The sequence below is a fragment of the Dinoponera quadriceps genome, unplaced genomic scaffold (assembly GCF_001313825.1).
Source record: "Dinoponera quadriceps isolate SergipeBrazil2010 unplaced genomic scaffold, ASM131382v1 scaffold424, whole genome shotgun sequence".
NCBI classification, from domain to species: domain Eukaryota; kingdom Metazoa; phylum Arthropoda; class Insecta; order Hymenoptera; family Formicidae; genus Dinoponera; species Dinoponera quadriceps.
In genome coordinates this window covers 852,748-865,366 of record NW_014554557.1, presented here as the reverse complement: position 1 = coordinate 865,366, position 12,619 = coordinate 852,748, and the positions used below count along the sequence as shown (strand labels likewise).

At 51.4% G+C, this 12,619-nt stretch overlaps 1 protein-coding gene across 3 annotated transcripts in view; it reads left to right on the top strand.

Annotated features, from left to right (window-relative positions):
- The window catches only part of LOC106752074 (semaphorin-5B), an 89,460-nt gene that overhangs the window by 50,617 nt on the left and 26,224 nt on the right, over positions 1-12,619 (top strand). For 2 of the 3 annotated variants that reach the window (XM_014633481.1, XM_014633482.1), the window contains one exon: positions 11,000-11,096. In XM_014633481.1, coding sequence (XP_014488967.1) covers positions 11,000-11,096 — 97 coding nt within the window. Of the gene's footprint in view, positions 1-9,878; positions 9,990-10,999; positions 11,097-12,619 lie in introns of those variants that run through there. The other variant, XM_014633480.1, reaches the window with a different exon arrangement.

Genomic DNA, 12,619 nt, shown 5'->3' with positions numbered 1-12,619 from the left:
TGTCACGAGCTCGCTCGCTCGATTCCCTCGGACGAAAGCTTTAAGCTCGATCCTACCTGAACTCGACCTTACCCGAGCGGAGTTTCCGGTTCACCTCAGATAATTTAACCCCGACAATGTCAGACTTATGAAGCTTTACACACTTTTCTTCCGCTTACTTCCTCTCCCACGCTTTACGCAAAATGTTATACCCCACTTCTATTATTCAGAAAAGATGTTGAATCCACGTGATTATTGTCAACCTGGTTCAGTGAGATAACTTCCTGGCGTCGATCACTCTACAATAATAATACAAACTGGTAATGAACTCAATCATTCATGAAAGATCGAAAAAAAAAATGCAAAAAAATCACGATTTTTACAATTATTTTCCCGATGTAGGCCTGAGAGACCTATGATGTTACTTCATGATCGCGGGTGTCATTTTCAGGGTTAATTGATAACACTTTGTCTCACCTTGTCCTACGGTGTATTAGACCAGCCAAACTGTACTATGATTCGAATGATACAATTAATCACGTTCAAAGACTGTTTCCATTTACACGTGAATCGACAACGATCGGAGATGACGAAGTAGGATGATGACGGGAGCTGTCGATGCGCGAACAGCCGGTAAATTCGAGACGAGCGCGCCGGCGTCTCGCGACACAAATAGCGGACACAAATACCGACGTTGTACCGCCATCGTATCTCTGCCAGCGCGGATAAGTATTGCGAACACCGAAAAGCGTTTACGAGCGAGCTAGGGAGGATTAATGTGTATCGCGCGAAGCGAGGGCACGATAAGGAACACAGCGTCTTTCCCACGTTGTAACATCTCCTCCGTTGGGGGGGGGAGGACGGGGAGGGGGAGGAAGGCTCTCTTTCTTATTGCCGGGTAGACGCGGCGCGTCGTGAAAAGATCGCGGGACGGCAGAAATAATTTCTCGCGAACCGCGATCGCGGGTGACGCGGGATCCGTGAAAGGCATCCATTAGCGTCACGCATCCTCCGACGACGAGGGAAGGCGGAGGGGACGAAATGGAGAACGACCACTGAGAGCAGCAGCATCGCGCAAACACAAAGTACGTGTCACGCAATGCGTAGCGGCACCTCATACCGGAGGAAAAAAGAAGCGGTAGTTAAGCGAGGGGGGGGAAGCAGGAGGAGGAGGAGAGACCGGAGGTGGCAGATTTCGTCCGTAATTACAATCCCGCTAGAAAGAAAGAGAGAGAGAGAGAGAAGGAGATTACCGATTCACCGGCATCCCGAGGATATCGAGGCATACCGACAATGATCGCGGCGGGGCCTCGCTTATGAATATGCGAATGCGTAAACCTCGTCCTCACCCTGGGAGGGTTCCATTCCGTCGCGACGCGCCTATCGCAGCGACCTTCTTATTGAGGATACGGATCGTCCGGGACGAACGATCGCGGCATAAAGATGAATGAGAGAGATTTACTCGCGAAATTTACCGCACTGAAATCTCATTCGTAAAATGAAGTGACCAATCGAGTCACTCGACAACGCGTAGCACGATCGCGAATACGTCCTGTCACCAGCTATGCAGAAACGTACTGAATCGGGTTCAGAAGCCCCCGAGGATGTTTCGCTTTCTTTTTAATCTCGCGTTTCTAAGACAGGAAAATATCAATACAATAAAAGGAAAATAACGCGCGCGCCTAGCGACAGCCGACCACGATGTTGTCAGCTAATCACAGACAATCGCCTCTCGCGAGCGACGATATATCGCATGTATCACGGGTGTACCGTGTGGCTCGCAACAGACTCTCTGTCGGCAGTTTCTGGACCAGTGACTTTTCCGGAGCGGATGGGAGCGATTTACAAAACACCGGTGTCCTCGAATTGAAGAACCTAGGCAGTATTATTCTAAGAGGGCGGTATTCATAATCCGATCTTACATTTAAGACCGTCTTAAGTTCAGCTTCAGATGCTGCGCCGCTTGTTTCATTGATCACGAAGCATCTGAAGATGAGCTTAAGACGGTCTTAAGTGTAAGATCTGACTGTGAAATACCGACTGTGAATACCGACCTAAGTACGTGCTTCGTAAAGCTCTCGAAATTTCTCGGAGTGAAATCTTACCCGAAGTCAGTTAAAATAGGCAGCGACTTTTCCGATGAAAGGAATCCCATTATATTACTTATTACTTCTTTTTTCATCATCATCAATTTTTCTTAATTATTCTTAATCATTCTGTCAATAATTCCACTTCATCGAGCGAATAAGCCGCTCGGAATTGAAAAGTAAATCTGATATACTCCAGCGTCGCAGGAACATATTCAACTCCGATCGATCGAAGCATTCGCTTCTACAGAATCGGAATCCACTCTAACCTTGAGTGAAACATTCACTCTTGCGATTTCGAGTGGCGAGCGTTTTCACTACCGCTTCGAGTGGAAATACCGCCACTTTTCGCTTTGTTTCGAGTGAGATTTTACCTGGAAAAATTTCGAGAGTACTCGTCTCGCGACACCGTCGAAGTCAATGTCTCGAATCGACGCGATTTTCACACCGTTCGCGGGAAACATACATCACGCGCGAGGAGTCGGGGCGGGATTCGGAGTTTCGCCGTTCCAAGATCGCGGAGCCTCGATTCGGTCAGTGATCTCCGAGAGCGATCGACGAGAACGCGTTACTCCACGTACGTATTTCTTATCTAACTCGCTATTCCGCGAGCGAATGCACGAGTCCTCTTTCTCTCTCTCTCTCTCTCACACTCTCTACTCTACTCGTCGACCCTCCGCTTTTTCTCCAGCCGCGTTCCTCCTTCGCCCGCGTCCCAGTCCTCGTCGTCATCCTCTTCCTCCTTTTTCTCGGGGCCTTCGTCGCTGCAATCGTCCTCGTCGCCGATGTCGTTGCCTCTCCTTATTCCCGGCAAAGCCACCGCGCTCACGTTCCGAGAAGTCGGATGGCATTTTCATTGGGAATCTGTGTCCTGCTGCACAATGAGTGGCCCCTCGTTTCCCCGCCGATCGAAGATCGCCGATCGACGGTGGACGATCGACGATCGTAAAGTCCGGCGGAGGATCCGTTTTTGCGCCCGGCAAGGCCGACGCACCTCGTTACTGTTCGCAGCGCGCGTGCAAAAATGCCGGCTAGAGATCCTCGGCCTCGCCGGCGAGAAGTAAAAATTGCCGACATCGCGAACTGCGCGTAAACGACGTCCCGGTGGTACAGCACCGCGTGTCTTGTCGCGGCGCAAGAAGAACTGAGACGATGTGTAACGTGTAGGTAGGTTCGGGATCGCGGATCGTATCATTAGGTCTGCGTTATTTCTCCGCCAAGTGGAGCATTATTTGCGTAGGCTGTAATTTACGCTGCAAGCTGTGCAAAATGTGGCCGGCAATTATTATTTATTATCCCGGAGAGCGTGATAAGTGATTAACAGGTGTGCCTGGAGGAAAAAAGAAAGAAAGACGGGAAAAAGGGACGACGAAGCGGGCAATAATGATTATTAATTACAACGCGATTGAACTTTAGCCGGTGTTAGAAATTGATACGTACCGTTTCGAATTACCGTATCGCAAGCACCTCCCGGTATGTTTAAGCTACGTGCGAGAAAGTGCATACGGAGTATCTTTGTTTACTCGCGGCGCACACCGTTCGACCCGTATGCTTTATCGAAACACCGGAAACCGGCTATTTACGCGGCACGCACATTTCACGCCGGTGCAGTACGTTCTTTCTTCTTGCAATTATGCCGGCATCCCCGGCGACTCGTTAATTCGGAACGCCGTCGTGAAGGGAACACCGCTTAGCGGGTATACCCGGTGAACCCGTACCTCTAGTTCATTTCTTTCGCCGCGCCTCTTTGTGCGAGACTTTTTGCAAAAATGAGCGAATAGTAGCTCCATTACTCGGCCATCAATCTCTTGTCCTCCTCCTTCTCCCTTTCCTCCCCCCTCCCCCCCGTTCGCTCATCCTTATTTTCTCTTTGCCCGAGCCGCGGGACGAACGATAGGAGGAGGAAAGTCGTGGATGAAGAGGAAGGAGACGGAAGATACCGGAGGGGCCTTCGAGATCAGGTTATGCTAACTGGGGCTCCCTCGTCCTACACGTATACGCGTGTAAGAGTGTGTCGTGCCCTATCGCTCGCGTGTGTGTGTACACCGTGCACACATAGGTCGTATACGACGTCGTGGTACGTGGAAATGCGTGTAGTCGCTCTTGCGAAATCAGTTCTTCACGAGAAGAAGAAGAAGACAACGACGAGAGCTACGACGACGACGTGCAAGGGTAAGACGAGGACGAGGAAGAAGTAGGAGTAAAAGGACGACGATACACGTGCAGCCTCGACTATCGCATTCATATAAGGGTGTCCCGCCGCTACACCATCTCGCACACACACACACACACACACACGCGCACCCGAAGGGGGAAAAGAGCGAGGTTGTCGAGAAGAGCGAGGGCTAACGCACCGCTCGCAGCCGATGCGCTCTACGACGCGCTCTACGATGCGCTAGCGCGGCCTTGCCGGCGCCCCGAGTGCGTACGGACGGCGCTCTTCTGAATCGCAAATCGCGCTGTCGGCCCGATCTCTCGAAGGCTGCGCGAGATAATTGAAGTTCCTCGAGAGAAGGAGAGAAGAGCGGGAAGGGGGTGTATGCGAGGCGCCGGGAGATTCGCGAGAAGCCGTAAGACGCGTTGCGAGAGGCGAGTTACGCGCTTGAGACCCCGCTTGAGATTACGCTCGTGGAAGCACTCGCTTGCGTACCCACGTAGGAATCGTATACATTCGGCTGTAGCGAGCGGAAGACCCTGAGCTCGATCCCAGTCCGCCTCGCTCCGGTGCTCTTCACTTCATATGGCATTAAAAGCGAACATCTGCATGTACAAACAAGTTGCATCGTCACAATTATAATATCATATTTTTCATTCATAAATATTCTCATTCTTATTGCATTTTTTTGTCGCATCTGTTTTGTGGTACAAACGTTATAATAACAAAATGATATAAAAAGGTTGTGAAAATAAATTATCTTTATATGTGTAAAAAACTCTTTCTCAACCTCCGTCAGCTTACTCGCACACGGGGACAAGATGGCGAAACTTTGAGGTTCTCAAAAAATTGGCATGAAAATTAACGAACTGCTGAATTCATTTATAAATATTTCATTTAACGCAGATAAGATAGTCAAGGCTTTCGTAGCAGCTCCATAAAAAACCGATCATCATTTTTACGTCATTATGAAAGCGAGGAAAAATCGACCAATCTTGAAGTCGTCATCTCACTTCCCCTTTCCTCACTTTCGAGTTTGGCATTGTTATCGTCCCAGTATTCTGCCAGCATCAAGTCGGTATTGGCATCTAGTATCGTTCGCTAAAAATTAGTACTGAGCTAATACGTCGCCGGCTATTTCCTACTTGGGTAGCCGCAGTTGTGGACGTGTACGGTCGAGAGGACGATACTCCTAAGATACGAACCTCGCGATTCTCGCTCCTCTTGCTGCCGCCGGCAACGATTGAGATCGGCGGGGAAGCGGCCAACTCGGACGCGATATGATTATCCGGAATATTGGACGTAGCGAAAAAAGCATTCTCCGCGGGTGTGCACGGAAATTCCAGGCTCGCCGACGTGGAATTTTTCTTGCGAGCGTTATGAGTTCGGTCGCCAGGCTGTCCTTACGGTCTTTTATTGCGCTCGCCTTCGTCATACTTCATCAGATGGGGCGCTGCAGCGCGCTGGAGTGCAGAATCGCGCGGGCGGAAAAAAGTCATGAGGGACAACGACGGGACGAGTGGTGGGGTGTGTTGATTCCCCCTCGGCAGCGAAATCATTCGGACTGCGTGTTTGCCGAAAGTTTTGTCGCCGGGGCACAAAGAGAAGAGGGGGAGGGGGGAATCGCGCTGAGAGCTCTGAGACACTTTGTAGAACTTTGTAGAACGTCGAGATTAAGCCGCAGTGTGCGGTCTGCAATCCGTCCGTCTCACCCTGTTGCCACTAGTGAGAATAAATTTAACGAAACGTTTCTCTCTCTCTCTCTCTCTCGTGAGGCACGTTATAAACGCGGCGGAGACGACGCACCGAGACGACTCGCGCGGCGCTCGGGCAAACACCGTCGCGCTTTATCTACCCACGATTAAGAGAAGGGCATATCTCCGTTGTAGATAAACGCGGATTGTGCACACGTTGCGTTGAGTACACACGCACGGCCGGAGCGTGCGTCGGCCTCTCCTTCGTGGAACGTACCGTCGCGTTCTCACCTCGCGCGCGTTAATTGGAACGTACTTACGCGCGCCATCACCCGAGGTCGTTCTCGCGGCCAAGTTATGTAAGGTAAATCGGATGCAACTCGGGTGGACGCGAGGCTACGCACGGTTCCCCAGATTGTCCGCCTCGGGCCGCTCGATTGGTCGATTTTCGCGCGCGGAAGCCGTAAATTTTAGCACCTCGCTTCGTTAATCGTCTAATTTATTACGAGCGATCGTAAAGCCGCTCGCACGTTCCTGCTAAGTGGAGTACACACAGAGACACCTGGACGATCGCCGTGCGTTGCTCGCCAGTTGCTCGCTCGCTCAAATTTTCATCGACACTTCGGTCACAGTCAGCCGAGTAGGCCGGGTCGGAAAAAAAAGAAAGAATTTTCTCCGCTCCGAGAGAAAATAATCGAGAGTCTCTCCTGTCCCTTCTCGGGCCCTCCCCTCTTCGCTCCCTGTCCCTCCTTTTTTCGTCGCGACACGCTTTACTCGCCAAATCGCCGGGTTGGGACCGAACTTACGATGACGACGGCGACGACGACTTACGCGCGATTTCACATTTTGCCGCCTCCTTGCGGCCAATTTCGAAAATTATCGGTTGAACCACCGTGAACCACCCACGTGTTGCGTCCGTCGGCGCGAACGAAGCGAGGGAAAAATTCTGCGAGGCAGAAGAAAGAGAGACAGACAGACATACATACACAGAGAGAGAGAGAGAGAGAGGAGCTCGAGGCGTACGGTTGCACGCGCGAGAGCATTATGCAAGAGCGGGGACCGGCATCGACGCGTCCTTATTTGCGGAGGGCAATTTCGCGAGTATCCGAGCGAGAGAAAAAAGGGCGAGGAGGGGTGGAGGTGAATCGACGGGCTCGGGGATTATCGCGGAACAAAGTCGAGCCACCCACGTGGCCGAGCCAAGTGCAGCTAAATGGCCGTCTGCGCACGTGGATAATGGGGGACGCGCGCTTGGCAATCTGATAACGCACACGCGATGATTCTTCGCGACCGCACGGCCCGCCTACGCACACCGCCGAAATGGTCCCTCCCTCCCTCGCGAGGCAGATCCGTTCGCTAAATCGGCCGACTCGGGTATATTAAACCAGGATTGATAACGACGAAAGAAATGGGCTCCAATTGTCCGGATGGCGAGTAAAAGAACTCGCTCAGCTGGACCGACAAGTTCGGCGCCGGATCCCGACGACTCGGTCGGGGATAGAAAGTCAACGTCCGCTCACCGTTTCTATCGTGGAGCGTTAAAAATCGCGCGAGCCACGCTCAGCGTTGTTATTCCGCGAGCGGCGACTCTTCTTCTCTTCTTCATCGTCCTCTTCCTCTTTATCTAATCTCCCCGGGTCGTTATGTGGCAGGCGTAATCGATTGGTCCGGGTCCGTGCATCACGGTTTATAAAAAGGTCAGCCCGCGCTGACGTAAGCGGTATCGGAGTTAAATAACGGCTTAGACGGCCAGACGGCGGCCGAGCGGCCGCGAGAGCGCAATTAAGAGATCGCGTACCGATAAAAGCCTCCAAGACCAATTAATATTAATATTCTGCCAATCAGCGGACCTCGCTCACTTCACGTTTACCCCGATTTGCTCTCCTATCGTCGTCCGAGTCCGGCCGACCACCCAGGCTCCGACGGTGCGATCGATCTTGCCCGGACTCGTTCCGATTTAGATAAACGGACAACTCTATCCGACATGAAGGAGCACTATTATGTCGACACGTCGGCGCGTCGACATGACAAAGAACGAAGACTACAGGGTAACGTTGGAAATTTGAACGATACACCTCGCCTGGGACAAACCCGGCCTGCGTTATTATTCCGCCCTTTGAAGTCGGCGACGCTAACGAACGTTAATGCGCGCGTGACTCGTCTTTGATCTCTGACCGGGTGAGTAATTAGATGCATCGAGCATGCACGAAATTGCATGTGCGCACGAGCGGATTTCGAAACTTTATGCAAAGGCACCTCTCTTCTCTCTCTCTCTCTCTCTCTCTCTCTCTCCTTGCCTATCTCCGACGCATCATGCCTCATTTTCTCCTGTCTGTGTGTGCGTGCAGGCACGCATCCTCTCGCTCCTGTCGAATAACTTCACCGGATTCCGTAATTTATCGTTACGGCCCGGCCGTTTTGTGGTAACTCATATTATCCGTGTAATCTCCATCATCTCGGTGAGATCGAGATCTCCTCGGGATCCGTGTAGACCCACATCGGGGATTAGCGCGTTAACTCTTTCGAAATAGCACGTGCTCTACGAGAGCTCTGCTCGGTATTAAACCCAACGTTTAATCGGCTCCAAAAAGAAAGAAAGAGAGAAAGAGAGGGGGAGGGGGGGGGGAAGAGAAAATTAAACGAAGCAAACGAGGCGTGGCGCGATCGGCGCGCAATTGGCTTTTATGGCCTTCGTAAACGATGCGTTTTTAATTATTATTCAAATAAAAGCAGTCCGAGAGCGGGAAATATTTCGCGCGCTCCCTCTCTTAATCCTCGACGGTGATCACAGGATCTTACGGAACGGCGATAATTACAACGCTCGGCTCCGCTCTGTATTTCACATCGTCGCTATTAGTCGACAGTCACTTTGTACTTTTTTCCCCTTCGTGACGAGACCGCGCCCGGTCTCTCAGTATTCAGTCACTCGTCATCGCCTCCCGGACGAAAGTTCGCGCCGCCGCCGCAATTCTCAATGTGACGAATTGCGTCCCTGCCCGCACACGTGGTGCGCGCGATTGCGGCCGCAAGACGGCGGCGAGAGGGGGGGTTCGCATAACGCAATTATCCGTATTAACATAGCTGGCCCGGTGGTCCGCGTTCACGGTAGCGTGGCGGCGGGCTCGGCGCGCTACAGGACGCACGGATCACTTGAAGGTAGTACAAGGTAGACACGGCACGACCGCGCGCTCTCGCAACGATGCAATTTCGTCCTGGAGCGCATTATCCCCGCCAGCGAGCGAGCGAGCGCGCGACGGAAAATTGATAAAGTGGAGTGAACGCTGCTTGCGTCAGTCGGCCAGCCAGGCCTGGCGGGATCCCGTCGCAAGTCGCTCCTGAAAGATCGAGCGCGGTGTTGGGGGCCCGTAATTGATATCTCTCATCATTCATCGGTCCGCGAAGCGGAGGCGAAGTGACATCAACGGCCGATATATCGGAGCGGGTGGCTCGCTTTTCGCTCGGCGACTCCAAGTTGTAACGCCTCGAGTAACGCGACACGCGTGTCGCGCCTCGGTTGAATCGCCTCGGCTTAATTACCCGGGAATTAATTACCCGGGAGATCATTTTGTGCCGCGGCGGTTTCTCACGCCGCGCCCCCGAGGCTCCATCGTGAGACGGGAGGGGCTCCTTTTGCGAAACCCACCTGCGAAGAAGCCCGCGGAGACCGACGCTATCGATTCGACGCCCCGAAAGGCTGCGAGTCAGTTACCGCGGAGTCTATTACACTCCGCTCTCAAATAATGCATCGCGAAATCACCCTTTTATAGAGATTGATGCACTGGGCGTGGCTCTAGCGTAAACGGGAACGGCGGAGGAGTGAAGGTGGAAGGAAAAGATAGACTGAGGAGAGGGGGAGGGTGAGGGAGAAGGTGGGGACGGAAGCACAAAGAAAATGCGGTGGGAAACTGCGAGGAAGAGGAAGAATCCTTCGGGATCGTTAACCAAAGGAGAGAGGAACGCCCGGCATGTTCTTCGCCGCCTTTTCTTCCTCCAGCGTCCTCCGTATTTTCGCCTCGCCCTCCTCGCTCCTCTTCGCCGGCGCGAAGATCGAAGCCTGCTTTACGAGGCAGTCTCGTAAGTCGATCGTTATGCCTCGATAATACACGTACTCGAATGCGCGCGTGAAGCGTGTATGGAATATTATAGCGTGACATCGTGGGGCATAAAGCTGCCTCCTCGTGTCCGGCTTACGGTGCCAGTCTTAAAAGATATATAAAGGGGAATCGAGGTAAATCCTGCTCTACGAGCCGCCAATCGTCGACGCGCGCAGGGTGGTCCCCGTTTCGAGGATTCCCCCCCCCTCCCCTTTCCTCCCTTGCGCGCGCCTGCGACGATATCCGGAATCTGTCGCGGGGAAAAGATAACGACGATATTCCCGCACGGTCGATATTTCGTGCTCGATCCGACGACGCTGCTGTAATCGATCCGCAGGGGTCCCGGCGATGCTCTCGCACGAAAAATTCCGCCGGCGGCCGTGTCTAGGTCGTGTTGGTCTAGATCGAACTGCGACTCGCCACCGGCAAATAACGCGGGAGAAAAAGAAAGCCGCTTTCGACACGCTCGATTCGGCAATTATGACACCTCACGCTGACTTTTCGCACCTGCCGCGTACCGGTTCTCACCACTCAGAGGATTGAAAGTCCCGTGGCTATACCTGCGCGCTATTGTAGTTGCCTACGATCTCGACTCTTTGTCTCCGCCGATTTCTCGATCGCGCGCTTTATATCGTACCATCTGAAAGTATCCCACCTGGTTAAGTTCATCTTGCACGCTTCCATGCTAAAAGCATCTTCTACTATCTTCCTTCAGCGTGTAATGAGAAATGAAGAACGACGCTTAAAGTACGAAAGTGTGCGAGATGAACTTAGCTGTGGGAAGACAAAGCCAAACATATCTGTGACGAACGATTTTCGCATCGAACCATTCGCGGTGGAAGTTGAAAGGAATATTCGGAACTTCGTTTCCAATGAGAATTTCCGCCGAGGGAAGCTCGAGGATTTTCGCGAGATTTCCATCGTGAACATACCACAATGTGTACGTCCTCGGGCTGACTCGAATAACTCTTGTCTCGTTGTGTGTTACAGATTTAGCGGACACCAGTATGTTTCGACAAGAAGGAGTCACGACTTATTCTCGGCTGCTTTTCGACGTGGCGCGACAGCAAGTTGTTGTAGGAGCGCGGTACGTATTTCCGTCGCAAGTTTGTCTTCGATTACTCGAGTAATTCCGGTTTTCCCGTTCCGAAGCTAATTAGATTGCATACTTTTTATATTAGCATGTTATTCGGCTTGAAACATATTGCGAAAATATTGGTGAAATTATTTTTCGACGATCAAACTTCCATTCCATTATAAAAGAATTATACAACGACGATAACGACGAACAAACGGATAGGTGTCTGATTTTTGTGTTCAGTCACAAACATCGTAAAGATTTAGAAAATTTATCGGACTTTCCCCTCGTATTTTTCATTTCTACTCGATGTTTGGAAATTATTTGCAAATGAGAAGGTCAGATCGTATAAAGCGATTTGCGAAGTGCAGGCTCTTGAAATTACTCTCTCGAGTCTCGTTACAACAATAACGAGTGGTTAACGAGCTCCCCGGAAGTTCCGTATTTCGCAGTAAAGTCGAAACTACTACGAGCATCGCCGACGTCGGCGCGACGATAAAATCCTGAATCCGATAGCGGAATCCGGCTCACCAACGGTCTGCTCGACGAGAACGAGTCCTCTAGAAAGCGTTTCGTAGAGATGAGAACTTAACGAGAAGGTATTCCCGGCCGACCTACTGGCTCCGATAAATATCATCTCCTCTCAATCGCTCGGATAAAAAATTCGGGCGCGCGTGATCGTCACATTTTGACGCTTTAATCACGACGCTACGCCTTAGACCGACACGTCTAAGCATCTAATGAAACTTGTCTGTTTCTACGCGTTCTCGAAACTTATAACTACCTCGCGTCGTCTTCAACATCGGTCTCTTATAATTAGAACGTACTGTAACTTTCAAGTAAACTTTAAATTCGTTCCATTTATTTCCAAGCCAAGTTAGAAGTTGGCCAGCGGTCTATCGTTCGATTCCTTTCCTCACGCGGACCGACAGTACATAAACGTTACGTACGCGGAGAATGGGAATGGAAATGGAAGCAGAGAGCTAAAAAGACAAAGGAAAAAGGAAAGAAGAGAAGGGGAGGAAGAGAAAGAGAGAGAGAGAGAAAGAGATACGGATGACCGTAGCGAACGATTTCGCGAATTGCGTCTGGTTAGGATGCCACGTTAGGACGTTGACGCGCTCTTTGACGCCACAGACACAACACGACCCATTGAAGGGTGCAACGTACTGTCTCCTACTTTCCGCTGCGGACTCTGCGGCGAGATGTCCTGGCGGCGCGCCAAATTGGCTGACATACGACGTCTCCCCCGAGGCACTGATCCATTTTCGCGACTCGCACGGGACGAGATTCGCGAGAGCTGGGTCGGTTTATCCCGTCGTTTCGTGACGTGATTCACGAAAGAAACGGGAAAAGAATAATAATGCGCGTGCATGTATCTCGTTGCTGTTTTCTTCACGCGGGCGCGCTCACCCGAGATATATGATACATTCAGAACAACGACTTAGTAATAGCAGCTAAATCTCATTAGCTAGTTTGAGCTTTACTGTTATTGCTAAAAGTTGTCCGTTAGAGATAAAATGTATTTGCTG